The following is a 22,703-nucleotide window of genomic DNA, read 5'->3' as shown; positions in this document are numbered from 1 at the left end:
AAAATCCAGCTGCACAGAGATTTTCTGGATGGCAGGAATCTGTGTGTGTGGGGTGTCAGCCTGCAGGGGTGACCCCAGCCTCCCTCAGGGTGCAAGGAGGGGCAGCTGCCCAAAGCTGCTCCCAGCAGATGTAGCTGGACAGCACCAACAGGGTTAAAAACTGCCCAGGCCCCTTCCAGAGTGAGATCTCGGTGACATCCAATGGTCCACAAACAGGTTTGGGAGTTAAATGCCTCATTAATGTAAATGGGGCTGGGCTGGGGAAAGGCATCTCCAGCACATGCCTATGGAAATGGAAAATCCATCCAGGCCTGAGCCTCTTGTGCTAAAGCCCAGCTCTGGGGAGGCCAAACACGGCTGGACAGTGTGGATGGTTGAGTTTTACCCCTTCACCTTCAGGGCAGGGTGAGCCAGCAGCAGGCAGCCCCGCTCCAGAGCGCTGGCCTGAGCCATCCCCACCAGCCTGGCCTGTGCTCAGAGCTCTGGAAGCATCTTCCAGCAGCTGGAGCATCCCCAGCCGAGGCCAGGCTGTGGCAGGGGAGCCGTGGCAGCACCGCAGTGGTTCCAGGCAGCGTGAGTCAGAGTTTGAGCCACGGGCACCCCACGGTGACTTGCCACGACACGGCCCCGGCTCTAATCCCGTGCCGGCATCTCCCTGCGAGCAGGACGGGCCGGGACGTGCCCGCACCCCCGGCTACGTGGCACCGGGCACGGCTCTGGCTGGAACCAGGCTGAGAGCGGTGCCCAAGGCCAGGAGGGGGAACAGAAAGCCCGAGCCAGCCCGGGCATTCCCATCCAGGACACTGGGCTGCCCCGGCCGTGGGCCCGGCTGTGCTCCCATCCCTCTGCAGAGCGGCCTGGCCTCAGGGGCCTGGCCCTGCGGCCTTGCCGCTGGAGACACTGGGGGCAGTGGGGCTGGAGAGCAGGGCTCCTGTCCCTGTCCTTGTCCCTGCGGCCTTGCTGCTGGAGACACTGGGGGCAGTGGGGCTGGAGAGCAGGCTCCTGTCCCTGTCCTTGTCCCTGCGGCCACGCTGCACCAGGGCTCTCCCTTCGGCAGCGCACAGGGAGCAGCTCCGGGCCGGGATGCTGAGCTGCAGCCATGCCTGCTCCCTGGCCTGCTCGGAACACAGCAAAGGTGCAAGCAGGGAACACCCCTGGCCCCAGGGCTGTGCACACAGTGGTCCTGCCTCTCCATCCTCTGGAATCTTCACCCAAGCCTCAGCACTTTCCTGTAACACTCCTGCACTGCCTTGTCCCTCCCTCCCTGCTTCTAGCTCAGTTTCCCCTCCAGAAGGAGCTGGGTGGGAGCTGAACCCTGCTGGGACCTGGGACCCCTCGCTGGGGTGGGCTGCCAGCCCTGCCAGCCCCCCACACCACGGTGGCACTGTGACCCTGGCAGTGCTCCCAAAGCACTGAGATATCAAGCACAAGAGGGGACACTCTGGGGGAACAGGTGACAAAAACTCAACCCACAAAGCCCCAAGAGACTGAGCCAGCCGGGCTCCATCCAGCACCAGGGATGGGGCATGGGATACAGGACCACATCTCTCTCTTCCACTCATGTGCTTTGTCCAAATGTGTTTCTAGGGATTAAAACCAGGTGTTCCCTATATTTATTCACCTGCACCAGAGCACACCGCAGTCCTGGCAGGATGTGATCACCCAGAACACAGCGGAGGTGGGAGCCGGCTGGAGCCAGGGTGATTCACCCTGTTGTCACAACGCCTCTCACTCCAGTGCTGTCCTTCTGGGTTTTAAGACCTTCTCACCCAAGTTTACATAACTAATCCTGAACGGTACAAGCTGTTCCCCTGGGTACACAGGGGTAATCACTCCTGGTCTTGTTATAAATCAGCTCTGGTCTTGTTATAAAATGTCATCAGTCACAAAATAGTTCACATTTGCCCCAGGACATGGGAGGGGATCATAAAGCACCAGCCCAGGGCACCTTTACATTGCTGCATCCTGCTGGAGCCATGCTGGCACTCCCTGGCCTGTAGCAGGGTGCCCTGGGGGCATCCAGAGGACTGGGCTGCACCTGAGCTGCCACATCCCAGGATGCTGGAGTCACAGCAGGAGGGATATCTTTTCCAGCAAACTTCTACAGCAGATGAGTGCTACTAATTCTCTGTCACAATCAGATACAGAGCCGGTCAGGGAAAACCCCACCAGTGACAAATCATCACAGTGCTGCCCTGAGAACCTGCCCAGCGGCATCGGCAGTGAACCGGGACTCAGTTCCCAGTGTCACCACGCTGAGGCTGAGGAAGATGAGCCCCACTGGAGGTTGCCCCATCCCTCCCTCCCTGTAGCCCAGCGCAGAGCCCGAGCCTGGCAGGAGCGAGCCCCCAGCGCAGCCCCCAGGGCCCACCGAGCTGTGCCAGGCGAGCAGGAGCCGAGCGGGGCCCCTTCCCTCCCCTCTTCTGCCCTTGTAAAACAAAACCAGTCTGGCTTTTACTGCCTGATCTTTGTAACGCAAACACAGGTCAGTTAACAGGTTTTACACAGCGGCTCCCGGCACAGGGTGGTTGTGAGATGCTCACTGTCACCTCACTGGGATTTTACTGGTCACAACTAAATGACTCCATTTCATTTAGAGACAGAGTGTCTCTGGAAGTGCACACCATGATAAACCCGGCAATTACCGCGCTGGGCCAGCCTGTGCTGACTGCGGATGCCCGGCTGTCTTGGCAGGGACAGGGACAGGGACAGGGACAGGGACAGGGACAGGGACAGGGACAGGGACAGGGACAGGGACAGGACAGGGACAGGGACAGGGACAGGGACAGGGACAGGGACAGGGACAGGGACAGGGACAGGGACAGGGACAGGGACAGGGACAGGGACAGGACAGGGACAGGGACAGAGACAGGAGCAGGAGTAAGAGCAGGAGTAAGAGCAGGAGTAAGAGCAGGAATAAGAGCAGGAGCAGCCTCCCCATGCAGGGTTACAACGCCTGCACCAGCATCGGGTGGGTGACGGTGACAGGAACCGACTGGGACTGGTGGGAATTGATAGGAGCAAGCACCTCTGTTCTTCTTCACCTGTACATCCTGACCTAACATCATCCAGCAAAATTCCAGCTGCCTTTATACCCACTGCAGCCACAGGCACCATCTAAACATTTTCCTTCCATCAGACAAATTTAGGAGCAGTTGGTATTTTTGAAACATGGGCAGATGGAGTCACTTTCAGGGCTGATTTTCCCCATGGATCTGGTGTCCCAGCTGTATTTAGCTGCTGTCAGCAGTGCATCATGCCAGCACAACACACCACTGGGAACACAATGCCTGGGATGCAGGGGAGCTTCCTGTGGCGTTTCAGCTGTATTTTCAGCAGGAGGTTTTTGCTTATGGAATAAACTTTCTCATAAACAATTGAGAGATGATGGAAAGTCAAGCCAGCTCAAGGTCATTTGGCTCTGCTGGCTGCGCAGCTGATGTTCTGAACCCTGGAACAAACGCCACCCGCTCCATTTCCAGTGCTAGGGCTGCCAGAGCTGGTAACAGACATTGTTCTCTGGGAAAGCGGTGCCAATAGGAGGCCAATTACTGTGACAGGACAGAGGAACCCGGCAGGTCCTGGTCCATCAAACCTGTTCACTCCAGCTTCCCTTGGAGATACTTCTCAAACACAATCCCACATTCCACTCCTGACATAATGACATGAGGTACACTTGTGCCAGTTAAAAATAAAATTCCCTTTTGTTCCCAAATAACAGAACACGGGGACATTTGGGAAAGTCTGACCAAGTCCTGATTGAACAAGAATCTGCCATTACCGCTCCTAGCAAGAGGCAATCACTCCCATGCACAATGCTCTGCCCTCAGCAGTGATTTATGGTTCCAAGGAGGTTTGTACATGTTCACTGTTGTGTTGTGAGGAGCTGACGTCTCCCACATCGCTCGAGATGCTCAAGATTTTACCTCCAAATGTGTTTGTACAGCGTTGCTGGGCTGAGGGATCCCAGCCCATGGCACACACTGGGGTGGCCCCGGGCTAGGAGAATACAGAAAACGGGGAGGCACATCTCTCCAGCCCCCCTGAGGGATTCATTATGAGATCAACAGGAGTCAGTGTGCAAGACACATAATATTGAGATTAAGTCATGAAATCACAAAGCACATGCTAATCACCATGAAAATCACCCGACAGCTGGGCTGGGAGGGCCCTGGCCCCTTCTGAGCTGCTGCTGCCTCCCAGCCCAGGAGCAAACAAAAACTTCATCCATGTCAAATTAATTCTGTCATTTTATGGAAACAGTGCTCATTTCTCCAGGAAAGAGATCGTCAAGTTCCAGATCAGTCCATTGGTGCCACCGAGGCAGAGCTCTGCCCCTTCTATTTGAATATCCATGTCTTGTCTAGTGTCTAGTCCACGCTTGACAGGCTTGGGGTGCTCAAACTGCTGCTGGGAGTGTGCCCAGCAGCAGCCAGGGGAGCAAACAGCTGTGATGGCAGGATTTTTATGGAAAAAATAAATTAACATAGAATCAAAGAATCATTCAGGTTGGAAAAGCTCTCTGAGACCATTGAGTCCATTTCCCCAGCACTGCCAAGGCCACCACTAACCCTTGTCCCCAAGTGCCACATCCACATGGCTTTTAAATCTCTCCAGGGTTGATGATACCACTACTGTCCTAGGCAGCCTTTGCCAAGGTTAAAAGATCTTACACTTCTTTTAAAATAGAAAAAAGTTTACAGGATCTTTCTAAAACAGCTTATAAAACTGTTTCAGAACACTAATGCACCTCACTTGCATTTATTTCACCCATGTCAAAAGCCTGGCACCAGGGACAGCTGGCAGCAGGGAAGGTAAAGCAGCGAGGTGATGTCCTGGCAGCTCACAGCAGACTAAGAAACACTGTGACCTGCTGCAGGGCAATGGCCACCAGACCTGAGAGCCCCTGCCAGGGCCTAAAGGGGCTCCAGGAGAGCTGGGGAGGGACTGGGGACAAGGGCCCGGAGTGTCAGGGCAAGGGGGAATGGCTTCCACTGCCAGAGGGCAGGGCTGGATGGGATATTGGGAATAAATCCTTCCCTGTGAGGGTGGGCAGCAGCTGTGGCTGTCCCTGGATCCCTTCAGTGCCCAAGGCCAGGCTGGACAGGGCTGGGAGCTCCTGGGACAGTGGGAAGTGTCCCTGCCATGGCAGGAGGCTGGAACTGGGTGAGCTTTAAGGGCCCCTCCAACCCAAAGCAGTCCAGGATTCTGTTTCTAAAGTCCCTTCCAAACCAAGTAATTCTGTGATTCTGCGAGCTTTGTGCCACTGATGCCAGGCTGCGTTAGGCGATCTGGACCTGGCGGGAGCAGAGCAGCAGGACCAGCTGCCGTTCCTCGGGATGTGCTGGGAGAAAATCAAAGCCCGATTTAAAGTCGGGCACAGGGAGCAGCCTGGCAGCGGCTCCAGCCGGCAGGAGGGCGGGTTCGGCCGGGCCGGGGCGGGACGGGGCGGGCCGGGGCCGGGACCGAGAGCGGGGCCAGCGGGGAGCGCGGCCGGAGCCGTGGGGACAGGTACCGGGACAGGGGGGACAGTACCGGGACAGTACCGGGACAGGGGGGACAGTACCGGGACAGTACCGGGACAGTACCGGGACAGGGGGGACAGTACCGGGACAGTACCGGGACAGGGGGGACAGGTACCGGGACAGGGGGGACAGTACCGGGACAGGGGGGACAATACCGGGACAGTACCGGGACAGGGGGGACAGTACCGGGACAGGGGGGACAGTACCGGGACAGTACCGGGACAGGGGGGACAGTACCGGGACAGTACAGGGACAGGGGGGACAGTACCGGGACAGGGGGGACAGTACCGGGACAGGGGGGACAGGTACCGGGACAGGGGGGACAGTACCGGGACAGTACCGGGACAGTACCGGGACAGGGGGGACAGTACCGGGACAGTACCGGGACAGGGGGGACAGTACCGGGACAGGGGGGACAATACCGGGACAGTACCGGGACAGGGGGGACAGTACCGGGACAGGGGGGACAGTACCGGGACAGGTACCGGGACAGGGGGGACAGTACCGGGACAGGGGGGACAGTACCGGGACAGTACCGGGACAGGGGGGACAGTACCGGGACAGGTACCGGGACAGGGGGGACAGTACCGGGACAGGTACCGGGACAGTACCGGGACAGTACCGGGACAGGGGGGACAGTACCGGGACAGTACCGGGACAGGGGGGACAGTACCGGGACAGGGGGGACAGTACCGGGACGGTACCGGGACAGTACCGGGACAGGGGGGACAGGTACCGGGACAGGGGGGACAGTACCGGGACAGTACCGGGACAGTACCGGGACAGGTACCGGGACAGGGGGGACAGTACCGGGACAGGGGGGACAGTACCGGGACAGGGGGGACAATACCGGGACAGGGGGGACAGTACCGGGACAGGGGGGACAGTACCGGGACAGTACCGGGACAGGGGGGACAGTACCGGGACAGGGGGGACAGTACCGGGACAGTACCGGGACAGTACCGGGACAGGGGGGACAGTACCGGGACAGGGGGGACAGTACCGGGACAGTACCGGGACAGGTACCGGGACAGGGGGGACAGGTACCGGGAGAGGGGGGACAGGTACGGGGACAGGTACGGGGACAGGGGGGGACAGGTACCGGGAGAGGGGGGACAGGTACGGGGGACAGGGGGGACAGGGGGGGACAGGTACCGGGACAGGGGGGGACAGGTACCGGGAGAGGGGGGACAGGTACGGGGACAGGGGGGACAGTACCGGGACAGGGGACAGGTACGGGGGACAGGTACGGGGACAGGTACGGGGACAGGGGGGACAGGGGGGGACAGGTACCGGGACAGGGGGGGACAGTACCGGGACAGGGGACAGGTACGGGGGACAGGTGCGGGGGACAGGGGGGGACAGGTACGGGGACAGGTACGGGGACAGGTACCGGGACAGGGGGGACAGTACCGGGACAGGTACGGGGGACAGGTACGGGGACAGGGGGGGACAGGGGGGGACAGGTACCGGGAGCGGGGCGGAGGGGCCGGGATGGAGCGTGCGGGGTCGGGGCTGGCCGGTCCCTTCGGCCCCGGGACCCTGCCGGGGATGCCCGCATCTCCCAGCGCCCTCGGGCATCCCTCGGCGGCGTCTCGGGGCCGAAGGGACCGGCTCGACTGGGCTGGCCGTGGTGTCTTTTACACTGCTGCACATCTGAAGTCACCCGATCTCTGCCTGGTTTGGCAGCAGCGGGGCAGGTTTTCCTGCTGGGAGGTGTTTGGGATGTATCCAGTGTGAAGCCAGGGATAGTAATTTGGATTTAACCTTTATTTACATATTTCATCTCCCTGATAAAAGAGAATGCGAGCAAACCGCATCTTCATGGAATAGTTTGGGGTTTGGTTTGGGGCTGGAAATGTGCCATCTCCTCCAGGATGGTGTCTCCCAGTGAGGCAGGGGATGCTCACAGCATCCCAGGGGTTGTTGTGCTGGGGGTTTGCTCCTCTCACTGTCCAGGATTCCTGTCGTTCCTTGCCCAAGCAGCAAAGTGAACTCAGCAAAGTGACCTTAGGGGCACATGAGGAGCACGGCTTGTGGCTGTCCTGTGAGAGAGGGACATCACGGGAACCACGGGATCATGGATTGCTTTGAGTTGGAAGGGACCTTCAAATTCATCTCATTTCACCCCCTGCCATGGCAGGGACCCCTCCCACTGTCCCAGGAGCTCCCAGCCCTGTCCAGCCTGGCCTTGGGCACTGCCAGGGATCCAGGGGCAGCCCCAGCTGCTGCCCACCCTGCCAGGGAAGGATTTATTCCCAATATCCCATCCAGCCCTGCCCTCTGGCAGTGGAAGCCATTCCCCCTTGCCCTGACACTCTGGGCCCTTGTCCCCAGTCCCTCCCCAGCTCTCCTGGAGCCCCTTTAGGCCCTGGCAGGGGCTCTGAGGGGTCTCTGGAGCCTTCCCTTCTCCAGGGGAATGTTCCCAGCTCTCCCAGCCTGGCTGCAGAGCAGAGGGGAACTCAGGGTTAGGCAGGGAAGTGGCAGCAGAGTTCCTAACACACACACAGAGCCAGGTGAGCGCTATCTGAGCTCCCAGACTGTAAATACTCCTGAGTGCTGCACGCCTGCCCCTTGGGGCTGGAGCCGTGGGTGTTGGGGCTGTGTGCCCTGGCCACTGTCCCTGCACGCCACCAGTGACACGGGACATCTGCTGGGAGCTCTGGCCCCACCTTGAGACAGCCTTTCCTTGCTCAGACACGCTGCTGCTCCACTTTTCACACTGCCAACATGTAAACCTGTGAGGGAATAAAAGAAATTCCTCTAATTTGCAAAAACACCACTAGAGAGTATGTCTGGTTTAGGAAAACTGGGCTCTTCCCCCAGGGTTCAGGGGATGGAGGCAGAGGAGCTGCTGGCCATCAAAGAGGAGTGAGTGGTGTGTTCCAGGGGAGAAAGTGCTGAGCAATCACAGTGTCATCGGGCCAGTGGTGTCAGCATGGTTTTGCAGCCCGTGTCCGACCCTGGAGCTCCCAGGAGTGGGCCAAGTTTTGCTCATGACTTTATTTCCTTCAAGTGGCAATTGCCCTAGGAAAACCCCAGAGGAGATTCAACAGAGTCAACACAATCATTTCGTAATGTGGGAGTCTGATGTCACTGTGAGGTGGAGGAGTTTCACCCAGGGTGATGCTGGGATGAGGCAGGGCTGGACTCAGCTGCTGCAGACAGGGAGGACAAGTCCACAGCACAGAGAAATCCCACTGGAACCAGGAGCAGGTTTGTTTTAGGATGAGTTCACAGGGCTGCACGTGCTGCCAGGAGAGGGGCCATGGCACCCTGTGCACCACAGGGTCTCACATCCCTGGGCTCAGCTCCACACAGTTCAGATGACCCTGCTGTGACCAGAGCAGCCCAGAGCACGGATGTAAATCAGTGCTGGCTCCCTGGAGCCACCTGCAGAGGGTTCAGGGCTGTGTGTGGCACCTCCTGTGCCCCCAGCCCTGCTCAGCTCCTGCTCCATCACCGCTCCTCTTCCTCACTCCGGAGGGGCTGTGGGCAGGGGGCACAGGGGTCTGTGCACGGATGGAGAGTGGCTCTTTACACCTCTCATTTATCACCTCTCTGCTCAGGTGCAGCCCGTTGATGGGGCAGAGCAGGACCCACCCCAGGCTGGCACCAAACCTGGCACCAACGCTGTCCCGAGCAGCTGCAGCCCCCAGCACTGAGCGCTGAGCCAGGCAGCAGCCCCGAAACAGCAGCTTGGGCAGCTCACCCAGGGCAGCTGCCAGCCGCCAGCAAGGAAGAATCCTGTTTGGAAACACTCTGGAAATCGAGGTAAGGAGAAAACCGAATGAGAAATGAGAATATACATTGCAAAAAAGTCATCCAGGTATATTCAAACACAGCTTTTGCTTCGTGCCATTTCTTTTCTCCCATATGAAAAGGGATCATTCCCCCAGCACTGGCAGGCTGGTGAGTGACCCACAGAGACCAGCACACAAGTGGGGTCTCCCTGTGGCAGGAGCCAGTGCTGGTGAGAGCAGGGACAGCCGAGGGCACGCAGCCAGGCAGGATCCTGCCCTGCACCGGGCACGGGTTTGGAGTTGCAATCTAATATAAATCTTTTACTGGATTTCTCAAAAGGCAGAAAATATTTCCTCATGTGCCTCTCTGGGCTCCCCAGATGCTGAGGAGCTGTGAGGATCTGGCTGTGTGAAGCCAAGGCTGACCTTGCTGTGCCTCGGGCGGGGGCTGAGCTCACGCTGGGGCTGGGGCAGCGCAGCCCGTGGGGCTCATGTCCTCCCACAGCCATGGGCAGCTCAGCAGAGCCCCAGCTCAGTGCTGCCTCTCTCCTGACATCTGCACAAAACACAGCCAGGCTCTGGTGCAAGGTCTGCTCCCTCATGAGCAAACCACCCCCAGGCAACCGCAGGAGGAACCTCATGAAGGTCATGAAGGCTGAGATGATGTTGGGAGTGCAGGGGGTCCAAGTGCCAGGACACGAGTTCCTTGGATCACAAAATCTTTTTCTATAGGAGTAGAGCCTGCCCTTGGATCTTAGAGAAAGCAGCTGGGGTTTGTTGTTCCAAATTCCTCTCCGAGGACCAGCTACATCTAACATCACAGGTAATGGCATGTGGTGAAAACCATCGTCTCTCTCTGTGTCACGGTCTGAGACTGCAGAATCTCTGAATACTGCTCTCAGTCTGTCCATGGGCTACTCAGGAGAATCTGAGAATCTGCAGATCTGGCCAGCAGATCAAGGAATCAGTATCACCTTTTTTATTTTTGAAAAGTATGAAGAACCCACCTCCTTTCCCTCCCCAGGGTCTGTGCACACCTTTTCTGCCTTCTTTGCTCACCTGCAAGCAATGCTGTGTCCCTCTCATTCCTGCCCTGCCCAGTGCTGCTCCTTAGTGAACTGTTGCTGCATTATTCCACTCTTCCTCCCAGGATGGGGCCAATTCCCAGCATTAATCTTTAACTCTGCTCTCCTGCAGCTTAAATCTGACAAATGTTCTGAATGGCTGCCTCGGGTTCTTTTTGAAATCCTGCCTCGGGATGTTAAGATTTAGTAACACAGATTCTAACCTTAAAATAGCAGCACAAAATGTTCTATTTACTCACAAAATGAATGCCAGGTATGCAGCATCCCTCACCAGAGCGGGGGAGTGGGGGGGCCGTACTGATAATATCTGACAGACAAAGGAATTTGGTGGAAAAAAACAATCTGGTGTCCGTCCTCCAGTGGGCAGCAGCCCTGGACAGCATTCCTGGTCCCAGGAAAGGTGCTGCTGCTTCCAGCACCCCTCCTGCTGTCCCTCTGAAAGCTGGATGCACTCTAATACCTCTTACTTTTTTTAAGAAAAATTGTCTCAGGCTCCAAGTGAGGTTGAGCCCTGAACGCTGTGAGCTGGAGCTCTAGCCAAGCCAGCTCCTGCATGTCCTGCTTGGCCCATCTAGTGTTGGCTGAGGCTGGGACAGCGTTGCAGCTGTCCTGGTGTGCACACAGCATTCCCACCGGCTGAGCAGCCCCTGGGCAGGCACTGCCACCCCGCAGCCTGTGCTCGGGGCTCTCCAGCTCCCTCAGCTCTGCTGGGGCCAGCAAGAACCCAAAATGTGCCAGAAGCGTTCAGCACCTTTGGAACTGCCGATCCCAAAGCTCTCCTGAGTCCTCCCAGGAGGCTGGGTGACACCTCGCTGCCATGGCATGACCCTGCAGGGCATCTGTGCTGAGCTCTGTGGCTTACAGCCCTGTGACTGTCCCACCCCTGCTGTGGCACAGACCCTGCTCCTCCTCAGAGCTGCTTTGATGGTTTTCTCCTGCCCACAGGCAGCAGCATGAACCTGAAGAAGTACCTGGTGCGGGCGCTGCACCGCCTGCAGAAGGGCCCTGGTTACACCTACAAGGAGCTGCTGGTCTGGTACTGCGACAACACCAACACCCACGGCCCCAAGCGCATCATCAAGGAGGGGCCAAAGAAGAAATTAATCTGGTTCTTCCTAACGTTGCTCTTTGCATCCCTGGTGTTCTGGCAGTGGGGGATCCTCATCAACACCTACCTCTCCTACAACGTCACCTCGTCTCTCTCCATTGGCTTTAAGACCATGAAGTTCCCTGCAGTCACCATCTGCAACGCCAACCCTTTCAAGTAAGTTTTTCTTCTCCCAGTTTCCCCATGTGTGCCCTAACCCCTCGGAAACATTGCCAGTGTGAGGTACTGAGGGCCCCTTCCTGTCTCAGGCATCACGTTAGGAGCATTCATGGAGTCACCAAGTGACCCTAAAATCAATTCAAGAACAGTGTGAAGATGAGTGGCTCAGGGCCAGAGGAGAGTTCATCTGCCTACAAGTTCTCCTGGGCTTCATAGAATCCCAGAATGGTTTGGGTTGGGAAGGGACCTCCAAGTTCATCTCATTTCACCCCCTGCCATGGCAGGGACACCTCCCACTGTCCCAGGAGCTCCCAGCCCCTCCAGCCTGGCCTTGGGCACTGCCAGGGATCCAGGGGCAGCCCCAGCTGCTCTGGGCACCTGTGCCAGGGCCTGCCCACCCTGCCAGGGAGGAATTCCTTCTGAGCACAGCTTCTGCACCATATCCATCAATCAAATGAAGGTTTTTACCTCCCTGCAAACTTTCCTCAGCTCATAGAAGAACCAAATTCAGCTCACCTTTCCCAGAATCAGTCTTTCCATCTTTCCCTACAATTCTTTTTCTTCCCCTTCCTCGCTGTGAACATTCTTCTCGTTGCTCATACTCCAGTCCCTAAGAGCTGGTTCCACAATCCTGTCTGCCAGGAACCACAGAGACAGAACTGAATTGTGATTTCAAAGGAGTCACTGATTTTCATTACAGTTGCTTTAAATTTATAGCTGTTTTAAATTCATATCCATGCAACAGTGGAGCCCAAGGCAAGATGCTCTCAGCCAATGCAAGAATTGCTTAGGGGTAGCTTTTCCTCCACTTGTTAGAGGTGTTTTGTGTAAACTGTAGTGAATTACTGAACTAGAACCAATGTGGCCCAGCCCTGGTGTGTTCACTCCTGCAGCACTCCCTGTTTATCCTCCCACTGCCCTCCTGCCCAGCAGTGTCCGAGCTGGCCGTGCTCTGCATGGAAGCTCCCGCTGTCCTCCAGGAGGTTCCAGGCAGACTCTGAGGGGCCCAGGAAGGTCCAAGCAGCAGCAGGACACTGCCTGGCCACAGCTCCCTGTCCCACAGGTACTCAGAGGTGAAGCCCCTGCTGAAGGAGCTGGACAGGCTGATTGAGGCGGCGCTGGAGAGGATCCTGCAGCCGGGGAACGGCAGCGAGAACGTGTCCCCACCGCTCGACCTGGAGCTCTGGAACCAGATCCCCCTGGTCCTCATCGACGAGCACGACAAAGACAATCCTGTCATCCTGGACATCTTTGAGACCAACCAGACTGCTGTGGGCAACAGAACTGCCTCGGACACCGAGACCAGTGTGAGCAGTGACACTGCTGGGGGCAGCGAAGCCTTGGGCAATGAAACCACTTTGGGGAACCAAACCACTGCTCCACCTGCCCCATCCAACACCACGTCGGAAGAGAAGAAGTACAAGCTGGCAGTGAAGCTGGTGAGAGGCGTCCCACAGTGGCAGCAGGCAGAGATGAGGGATGGGGGCCTCGGCAAGAACGCAGCAGGGAGATGTGTGTCTCCTCCCCTGGCTGCTCTGCCTTGGGGCTCGGGGCTGGCTGTGCCAGCTCTGGGGACTGCTTGTGCCCAGCCCCAGCCCCTGCTGCAGGCTGAGCCCAGGACAGAGCCAGGGCAGGGCTGTTCCCTGCAGGCTCCCAGACACCTTCACCCCTTCCTTGGCTCAGGCACCCAAAATGCCAGGGACAGGCTGTGGCCACTGCCCCATCCCTTTCCTGCTGTAGTTCACAGTGCAGAGGCACCAGCTGGTCTCCCTGCTTCCATGGAGGCTGCAAGGACCCTGCCTGGGCAGACCTCGGGAGCTGGGGAAACTCCAGCCTTAAAGAACTGGCCCAAAATTGACATTTTCTGTTAACTTGTGGAGGTCACCCTGGGGCTGATGTATAACCTCCCCAGCTGGGAAATGTCCCTGGGGAGGGACCCTGTAATGCACTGTGACAGCCAGCTCTGTGTGACAGCCAGCTCTGCGTGACTGTCAGCTCTGTGTGACAGCCAGCTCTGTGTGACAGCCAGCTTGGTGTGACAGCCAGCTCTGTGTGACAGCCAGCTCAGTGTGACAGTCAGCTCTGTGTGACAGCCAGCTCTGTGTGACAGCCAGCTCGGTGTGACAGCCAGCTCTGTGTGACAGCCAGCTTGGTGTGACAGCCAGCTCTGTGTGACAGCCAGCTCTGTGTGACAGCCAGCTCTGTGTGACAGCCAGCTCTGTGTGACAGTCAGCTCTGTGTGACAGCCAGCTCTGTGTGACAGCCAGCTCTGTGTGACAGTCAGCTCTGTGTGACAGCCAGCTCTGTGTGACAGCCAGCTTGGTGTGACAGCCAGCTCTGTGTGACAGTCAGCTCTGTGTGACAGTCAGCTCAGTGTGACAGTCAGCTCTGTGTGACAGTCAGCTCTGTGTGACAGTCAGCTGTGTGTGACAGTCAGCTCTGTGTGACAGCCAGCTCTGTGTGACAGTCAGCTCTGTGTGACAGCCAGCTCGGTGTGACAGCCAGCTCTGTGTGACAGCCAGCTCTGTGTGACAGTCAGCTCTGTGTGACAGCCAGCTGTGTGTGACAGTCAGCTCTGTGTGACAGCCAGCTCTGTGTGACAGTCAGCTCTGTGTGACAGCCAGCTGTGTGTGACAGTCAGCTCTGTGTGACAGCCAGCTCGGTGTGACAGCCAGCTCAGTGTGACAGTCAGCTCGGTGTGACAGTCAGCTCGGTGTGACAGCCAGCTCTGTGTGACAGTCAGCTCTGTGTGACAGTCAGCTCTGTGTGACAGCCAGCTCGGTGTGACAGCCAGCTCTGTGTGACAGTCAGCTCTGTGTGACAGCCAGCTCGGTGTGACAGCCAGCTCTGTGTGACAGCCAGCTCGGTGTGACAGCCAGCTTGGTGTGACAGTCAGCTCTGTGTGACAGCCAGCTGTGTGTGACAGCCAGCTCTGTGTGACAGCCAGCTCTGTGTGACAGCCAGCTCGGTGTGACAGCCAGCTCGGTGTGACAGCCAGCTCGGTGTGACAGCCAGCTCTGTGTGACAGCCAGCTCGGTGTGACAGCCAGCTTGGTGTGACAGTCAGCTCTGTGTGACAGCCAGCTCGGTGTGACAGCCAGCTCTGTGTGACAGCCAGCTCTGTGTGACAGCCAGCTCTGTGTGACAGCTGTTTGTGGCTCCGGAGCTGCAGGCAGGGCTGGTGTCCGCACAGCCCGTGGGGAGGGGGTGACAGCACGGCCCATGGGGAGGGGGTGACAGCACGGCCCCTGCCATCCCCCAGGGCTCACAGCTGCCTGCTCTGTGTCCCCAGTGCAGCCAGCAGGGCTCTGACAACTGCACCTACAGGAACTTCAGCAGCGCGGCGCAGGCGGTGAGCGAGTGGTACATCCTGCAGTCCACCTCCATCCTCTCCAAGGTGCCCCTGCACGAGAGGATCAGGATGGGCTACCAGGCAGAGGACATGATCCTGGCGTGTCTCTACGGGGCTGAACCCTGCAATTACAAGTAGGTGCACACGAGCTCCCTGCCCCTTTTCATCCCTGCAGGAATGAACAGCACACGGGTTCTTTTCTCTTTCTAAGGTACATAGCAGCTGCTAATGAAATTGCTGCTGATTCTTAGCTCTAAAAACACTTGTCAGAGTTTCTCTGGATGTGATGCTGGCTGAAATGTGTTCTTTTGGTACAGTGCTGGCTGAGTTAGTGTTTTGGATGGGCTGTTTTGCTCATGACATATCAAGATCAGCAGCACCCAGGTATCCAGTGATAGCCAGGTGCTGAGTCAGCAGCACAGCCCCCAGGTAAAGCCCCCCTCCCTTTTGCACAAGGCTCTGAGAAATGCCAGCTTTGTTTCCTATGAATCCCGAGTTCTCCTCTCCAGTGCTGGGAAAGGGAGCACACAGCAGCACCCCAGGCTGTGGGGAGCCCTGTCCCTCCTGCACCAAGGGGGACCAAGGACTGTCACCAAGGCACGGGCCATCATGCCAGCCCAAACCTGTAACCACAGCTCACACTGAGCAGTTGTTGTTCTCACCTGTGTGACAAATGTTCCTCTCCATCCAAAGGAGCGCTGTCCCCAGGGCCACGTCCCAGCAGACACCTGCACCTTCCGTGCCTTTCTGTTCAGAAACAGATGGAGTGAAGTGCTAGCAGCTGTAGTTCAGGTGTTCAGCAAATGAGGCAATGGGAGCTGAACCCCAGCACAGCTGCTGAGCTGGGCCCACCATCTGCTTTATGTCACACCCCTTGAGTCCTCCCGAGAGTCACAGCTTTATGTGTATGATTCTTCCAGGAATTTCACCCAAATCTACCACCCAGACCATGGTAACTGCTACATCTTTAACTGGGGCATGGATGAAGAGGCCCTGAACTCCTCCAACCCCGGGGCTGAATTTGGTAAGGGAGCTCTCTGTGGGAGGGGAGGGGGCTGGAGGGGCAGACGTGAGGGCTCTGTCTCTGGTGCCCACTTCTGTCATTCAGGACAGATTTATGATTCCTCTGTCACTGGAGCACTGCAACAGGGAACAGAGGCTTTCTGGAAGGGAATGAGCCCCAAAAGGAAAATGTGGCACACAGGAAAAAAGTGACTATGGACACGTAGCAGAAGGGCATCCTCTGGATATTTGAAATGTCTGAGGCAACACCTGACTGTTCCCAGCTATTGCCATTCTGGGCATTCACCACCACAAGTGTTCCTGCCATGGCAGCCAGACCCTGGCTCTTCCCAAGGAACAGGGAGAAGAAAATAGACTCCCTTCTTTCCCCAAGCCTCACATTCCAATTCAATTCCTGTTGTGAGTGTTTTGTCTGGTGTCCCAGGGCTGAAGCTGATTCTGGACATCAGCCAGCAGGACTACATTCCCTACCTGTCCTCTGCCGCTGGGGCCCGGCTCATGCTGCACCAACAGAAGAGCTTCCCCTTCCTCAAGGATCAGGGCATCTACGCCATGGCTGGGACAGAAACCTCCATTGGAGTGCTGGTGGTATGTGTGGCATTCCTCAGGAGCAGATTGTCTGAGAATAATGTTATCTGATGGGACCAAAACCAAGTTTGCTTTAAGTCTTGGCTGAACTGGCTCAAACCAAAGGAGACAAGGTACACACCTGTCAGGGGCTGGAGTGCTTTATGGAGGATTTTATGTAACTGTCCTGGCAAAGTGCTTTATTGAGGCTGGAATATTGGGCTCAGGTCATGGTTGCCTCCTTCTCCAGCGTGTCAGAAAGGGCTTTTCCATCCCTGAGCACCCTGGCCTGCCTGGATCCACCCAGGGAAGGGGCTGCAGCCTCTTCAGCACTGCCACCTCTGCTCTTTCATTGTTAGCAAAGCCAGTGGGGAGCACAGGAATTACAGAGCCTCTGGAAAACGGGCACAGGGGACCTGTGATGAGCAGTGTGGTGTTTGGGTTCCTCTGCAGGATGAGCTGGAGCGGATGGGTTATCCCTACAGCGACTGCACCATGAACGGCTCCGACGTCCCTGTCAGAAACCTCTACAGCCAGTACAACACCTCCTACTCCATACAGGTGAAACACCCTTTGAAATCTAACAACACTCCTCAGAAAAATCCCCAAAGCAGTTAAATCTTTGCCTATCATGGAGGGTACTGGGGAATCATAAAATCGTGAAATCTTTCAGGGTCATCAGCACAGCACCACCACTGATAAAACATCTCCTCAAGTGCCACATCACATGGTTTTTGAACACTTCCAGTGATGGTGACTTCACCACTGCCCTGGGCATCCTGTTCAAATGCTTTACAACCCTTTCCATAAGAAATTTTTCCTAATATCTGATCTAAGCCCCATATGGTTGTGTAGGAACAGTCACTGAGGCTCTGGGAAGCTTCTGCTGAGACAAAGTGAGACTTCTCAGGAACTCGTGCTTTGTGTACACAAGTGATATTTACCCCTGAGAGGAGAGGAATACAAAGGACAGATGAACACTTCTGTGATCTTTAACTTTTTTCTCTTTGGGGGAATCAAGTAATTTTTCACCCAGCAAATGCAGCTGGTTTGTACAGGAAGCAAAACAGCCCTTTGCTTCTTCATCAGTCTGAAAATTGGATGAGAAAGTTGAGTGTCTCTAAACCTTCCATCTGTCAAAAATTAGAGTGCAAACACTGAGCACAGGTTAATTTGTAACAGGCTGTACTGGAGAGAGAAGCAGCTCTTGAGGGTGAGATGTGATAATAAAGGAAACACCCAAACCATTTGGGGTGATTCACAGATGCACCCGGAGATCAGGAGGGCTTTGGGCTGGCAGTGGTTTTATATTTCTACCTTTATAAATATAATAACAGCTGGACCACTGTACTCAGCTTTTGAAGATGCTTGTATAAGGTTTAAGCAAACACTCGTGAGGATTGCACTATTCCCCAGAAGTGCAAACCATGACGGAGTTCTGTGCCCACGTAACGCCACTTCAGAGCCCTCTCAGCAAAACCAGGCTCTTCCATCACTCCCTGGCTGCTCTGCACTCTGTGGACCTTTCCTCTCACACAGAAATTCTCTGCTTGTCCTACCCACAACTGTTAAATTTAATTATCTCCTCACAGATTTGCTATTGCTTTGTGCTGCCTCATGCAGAATGCCCCTCCAATCTCAGGTGATGAACTTCATGCCTCACCAAGCTAATGGCATTGCTGCAGCACGATCCTGCCCTGAAGAGCAGCACCCACACAGAGAGGATCATTCATACATCTGCTCTTTATGTTGAAGGATTTGGAAATTCCTGGCCTTAAAGTGTAAAACCAGCCCTTTGTCACTATTGCGTAAAGCCTGGAGAGCACAGCCATGGCTGTGGTGGAACAGAACATTTGTATTCCCTTTTGGAAGCTTGACTATTACTTCTATGAAGCCCTAAAATAGAGAAATGAGCAGTTTCTGGTGGGAGTTTCTGAGCTCTCTCCATTTCCATTTCTCCACGAGGTCTCACCCACGGGCAGCTCCCACGAGTGGCCTTAAAAACTCCAATGCAAGGCTGGGAGAGGTTCTGGGCAGGGACAGCTCTGGCAGCTCCCACTTCCCCTGCACCTTCATCCCTCTGTCTGCAGCCCCAGAATGATCTGTTCAGTGCAAGAGAGAGGGAATTCCTGGGAGTGAGGGGCTCTCAGAGCCGGTGCTGTGCCAGCCACACGGAGCTGCCCGAGGGCTCAGCCCAAGCCTGAGCTCCCCTCTTCCCTCCCCAGGCCTGCCTGCGCTCCTGTTTCCAAAACCACATGGTGGAGATCTGTGGATGTGGGCACTATATGTTCCCTTTGCCTGAAGGGGTGAATTACTGCAATAACGAGGACAGCCCAGGCTGGGGTAAGGAGTGGGGCTGGCTGCTGTCCCTGCTGTCCCTGCAAGGCTGGGACATCCCTGTGGGACGTGGCCACCTGGGCCAGTGCTGGGGAGAAGGGGCCAGGTTTGGTCTTGGCTGCGGGCTGGGGGAGCCTTGGGCACCAAGGAGGGGGCACAGGGAAATTCTGGGTCCCCAGGCAGGGGCCAGTGCTCCCCTGGGGTGACACAGCTCTGTGCTGGCAGAGGCCAGGGCTGTGCCACAAATACCAACCCTGGGCAAGCTGGCTCCATAAAACCTGCCTTCAGAAAGTGACAGTTTATTTTTAAGTCATTATTAAATTGTCAGAGTGTTTTGCCCAAGTTTCTCAAGGAAAGGAAAGTTGAAAGGGAAGATGGCAAATCTGTGCAGAAGGGTCATACCTAATATTTATTTTGATAAATGAAACTGATATAGCTCAGTAACTGGGTCCTTATCTAAACAGATACTTTAATTTTGTTTTCACCAAACAGCATATTGCTATTCCTCACTGAGATCCAGCATAAAACAGCGCCAGATCTGCATTGACTCCTGTAAAGAAACATGCAAGTGAGTACCTGAGCCTGGTCTGGTTGCTGTGGAGGTAGAGGGACCCTCCAGTTTGACTCCTGTCAGTCCTGACTTTCCTAAAAGGGCAGCAAACCCTGCAGGGCTGGTTTGCTGTGCGAGAACTGAAGTTCCAGAGACTTCAGAGGAGGGGAAATCTCCACACTAATGCTGTCCCTCTTGGCTCCAGTGACACGCAGTACAAAATGACCATCTCCATGGCGGACTGGCCATCAGAGGCCTCTGAGGTAACCCTCATTCTTTGGTTTGTACACACACTGATGGCTCTGTTCCCAGCTGTTGTCAGAGCTGCTGTCCAGCTCGAGTCCAGAGCAGCAGCAGCACCAGGGCAGGGGGCAGGAGGAGGGACCCCTGCAGTGGCTCTGAGTGCTGGTGTCAGCCCAAGGCTGAGTCCCCCTTCCACACCCCGTGCTCACCCAGCACAGGGGGGCTTCCCACAGGTCAGGGAAGGCACAGCTGCCCTGCTCAGGTCCACAGCATCCCTCTCCACCTGCACATGGGGCCAGGGCTGCCTGGGACGGGGCACAGCGCCCGTGGGGCTCGTGCTCTTCGGGAGCACAGCGTGCCTCTACTCTTTCTGAACAGATTTTGTTTTCCTAGGACTGGATTTTCCATATTCTGTCTTATGAAAGGGATATGTCAACAAATGTGACTCTGGACAGGTGAGTGAAAGGAACAACCACTTTATCTTCTCTGCTGAGCCTGTTAACATCAGCCTGACACGAGCCTTGGCGCCGGGCCAGCGCCGGCGGGTGAGAATGCGCAGGGAGGACGAGGCTTGCAGGGTGTTAGCCTGACACACAGAAAGCAGATCCAAAAGGCACTTCATGCCTGTCCTCTGCTCTCCAGAGCTGCAAACTGGACCAGTCAGACTCAAACATGCAGTTAATAAAATCAGCGTTAAGGACAGTTCTGGTGTTGTAACGTTTGTCACTTCATACTCACGTCTTGGTGTCTCCATCCCTCGGTCAGGCTGGAGCAGAGGTGCAGGTTATTGACAGCCAGCTGCTCACTGAGGTGCATTTTGCTCTTTACAGGAATGGGATCATCAAGCTGAACATTTACTTCCAGGAGTACAACTACCGCACCATCTCGGAGTCAGCTGCCACGACGGTGAGTGCCCACCCCTGGCAGGGCAGGGCTGGGTGCCCTCTGGGGCACTCTGACACGTCCCTCGAGGCTGCTGCTTGCCACACACGCTGGGATGAAGTGCATGAAGCCAGCTCTGCCTGGTGGCTCACAGCCCTCAATTCCTTCCCCCACTGCACCTCCCGTCCCTGTCGCAGCCCCAGAGCAGCAGCACAGGAGGGGAGCCAGCAGGCAGGTGCCAGGTGCAGGCATCACCCCCATGGCTGCTGGCACAGGGGTGAAGGATCAGGGTGGGACACATCGGAGGGGCTCCCCTTCCTCAGCTCACTGCACTCTCCTCCCACAGATTGTCTGGCTGCTGTCCAGCCTGGGAGGCCAGTTTGGGTTCTGGATGGGGGGCTCGGTGCTGTGCCTCATTGAGTTTGGGGAGATCATCATCGACTCGCTGTGGATCACCATCATCCACCTCATCGGCTGGTGCAAAGGCCTGAGGCAGAGGCGGGCGCGGTACCCCGACGCGCCCCCGACGGTGTCGGAGCTGGTGGAGGCTCACACCAACCTGGGCTTCCAGCCCGAGCCCACGGGGGCCGGGGCCGGGGCGCTGCCCCCCGAGCCCGGCACGCCCCCGCCCAACTACGACTCCCTGCGAGTGCAGCCCCTGGACACCCTCGGGCCTGACAGCGACGCGGACACCGAGTGACCAGAGCGTCCTGCCTGCTCCCCCAGGCTCTGCCACTGCTGGACAGGTGGCAGGTTTTGTCTGCCTGGCAAAGTCAGGAGGGAATTAAAAGGCCAAGCTGTCCTCTCCTATGACTGATTGCTGGGAGGAAGCTCTGCCTAATAACCCTGCAATAAACCTCACAGAGCCAGGCTTTGGCTCCAGTGTGTAGAGCTCGTGTACATCAGTATTGCTGTGAAATCGTGTCACCCTTTCCCATCATGGGTGGGGGGGAAGCGAGTCCCAGAGAGCAGAGCAGGGGAGAGGACAGGACATGCTGACAGTGGATGCAAGGCCGTGGCCTGGTGAATCACAGAACCCTAGAAGAGGATGGGACCTTAAAGATGATCTCATCCTGTCCCGTTCTCCAGTGCTCCTGGCTGCAGAGATGTGGCACAGCGTGTGCCAGACCATGGAGCAGAGCCTTGGCATGGGACCAAAGCTACTTCTGACCTCTGGGGCTGCAGAATCTCCATTCCCAAACAATGACAATGGAAACAGCACAAACTGATCTCTCCCTTCCGTGCTGGCTGCCCCGCTGTGCTGCTGCCCAGGGTCTGTAGCACTCACGGTGGGCGCAGCTGGTGCTGTGGACACGACTCCAAAGAGACTCTGCTGGGAGGAAGCACCAGCCTGTCTAACTGTCATTCTTGCAATAAAAAATTGATTTAAAAGTTGCCTTTAGCTTCCCTGCTGGCAGTGGGGGTAGTCCAGTGCTGACAAGAGGTTGATGGCAGTGGCTTGCAAGGAGGACACACTGTGCTCACCCTGACATGAGGGCAGCTGGGGCTGAGTGGGGCAGTGAGTTCACCCGTCCCTGGCTGGTTCCAGCCCCCAGGAGCTTTCCCAGGAGCCCATCACAACTCACCAGGACTGGCCTTATTGAAGTACCTGTGCAAAAGTTCAAGAGGAAACACAACCATGTGGTTGAACACATATTCTGGGCACGGTGCCCAGTGTGGGGCAGGGGGGAGAGGGGGTCCAGGATCCTTCTGCACGGGAAGCTCCCCGAGCACAGCGTGCTCTGGTGCAGAGCTCTTGGGCAGAGCGTGCCCAGGGTCCCTCCAGCCCCTTGGTAGTGGTGGAAATGGTGGGTCCATTTGCTGATGACCACCAGCAGCAGGACAGAGGAACTGGGGGACAATCTGACAGCTGAGGTGCCACCAGCATGGCTGATTCTGCCCCACAAAATGGAATTATGTGTTCAAAATTCAGTTAAACCAGATTCAGGGAGTACCTCCTTAACACATCCACACTGTCCCAGCTCTTTCTCCCTCAGCTGGTTCTCGTTTGAAGGGAGAAGGACCAACAGCCCCCAAACACTGTTCTGTACAGAACCACCTGACCCAGGTACAGCCTGAGCTCAGCAAGCCCCCAAATCAATCTGAGTGGCAACAGGGCACATGACAGGC

The 22,703-nt window shown here is 56.5% G+C and overlaps 1 protein-coding gene across 3 annotated transcripts; it reads left to right on the top strand.

Annotated features, from left to right (window-relative positions):
* Window positions 1-86: 86 nt before the first annotated feature.
* Window positions 87-21,965, top strand: SCNN1B (sodium channel epithelial 1 subunit beta). Of its 3 annotated transcripts, XM_086854845.1 has the most exons (16): window positions 5,451-5,511; window positions 9,095-9,299; window positions 10,001-10,091; window positions 11,299-11,389; window positions 11,505-11,617; window positions 12,684-13,059; window positions 14,912-15,105; window positions 15,892-15,995; window positions 16,419-16,582; window positions 17,015-17,122; window positions 18,787-18,904; window positions 19,391-19,466; window positions 19,654-19,711; window positions 20,085-20,146; window positions 20,522-20,597; window positions 20,920-21,965. In XM_086854845.1, the coding sequence occupies exons 5-16, from the start codon at window positions 11,574-11,576 to the stop codon at window positions 21,271-21,273; spliced, it is 1,734 nt and encodes a 577-aa protein (XP_086710971.1). In that variant the 5' UTR covers window positions 5,451-5,511; window positions 9,095-9,299; window positions 10,001-10,091; window positions 11,299-11,389; window positions 11,505-11,573; the 3' UTR covers window positions 21,274-21,965. The 3 variants fall into 3 exon arrangements, with proteins under 3 accessions (XP_086710970.1, XP_086710969.1, XP_086710971.1); XM_086854844.1 differs by lacking the exon at window positions 5,451-5,511 and adding an exon at window positions 87-216 and having other exon boundaries at window positions 11,299-11,617; XM_086854843.1 differs by having other exon boundaries at window positions 5,437-5,511; window positions 11,299-11,617.
* Window positions 21,966-22,703: the final 738 nt, after the last annotated feature.

The sequence above is a fragment of the Cyanistes caeruleus genome, chromosome 17 (assembly GCF_971803275.1).
Source record: "Cyanistes caeruleus chromosome 17, bCyaCae1.hap1.1, whole genome shotgun sequence".
Taxonomy (NCBI): domain Eukaryota; kingdom Metazoa; phylum Chordata; class Aves; order Passeriformes; family Paridae; genus Cyanistes; species Cyanistes caeruleus.
Note: the sequence above shows the minus strand (reverse complement) of the source record. Positions and strands in the feature narration are given on the sequence as shown.

Coding starts and splice junctions, on each gene's coding strand:
- SCNN1B (XM_086854844.1), top strand. CDS start 11,307: ATGAACCTGAAGAAGTACCTGGTGCGGGCGCTGCACCGCCTGCAGAAG. Junction 15,106..15,891: donor GCTGAACCCTGCAATTACAA/GTAGGTGCACAC, acceptor TGATTCTTCCAG/GAATTTCACCCAAATCTACC. Junction 17,123..18,786: donor ACACCTCCTACTCCATACAG/GTGAAACACCCT, acceptor TTCCCTCCCCAG/GCCTGCCTGCGCTCCTGTTT.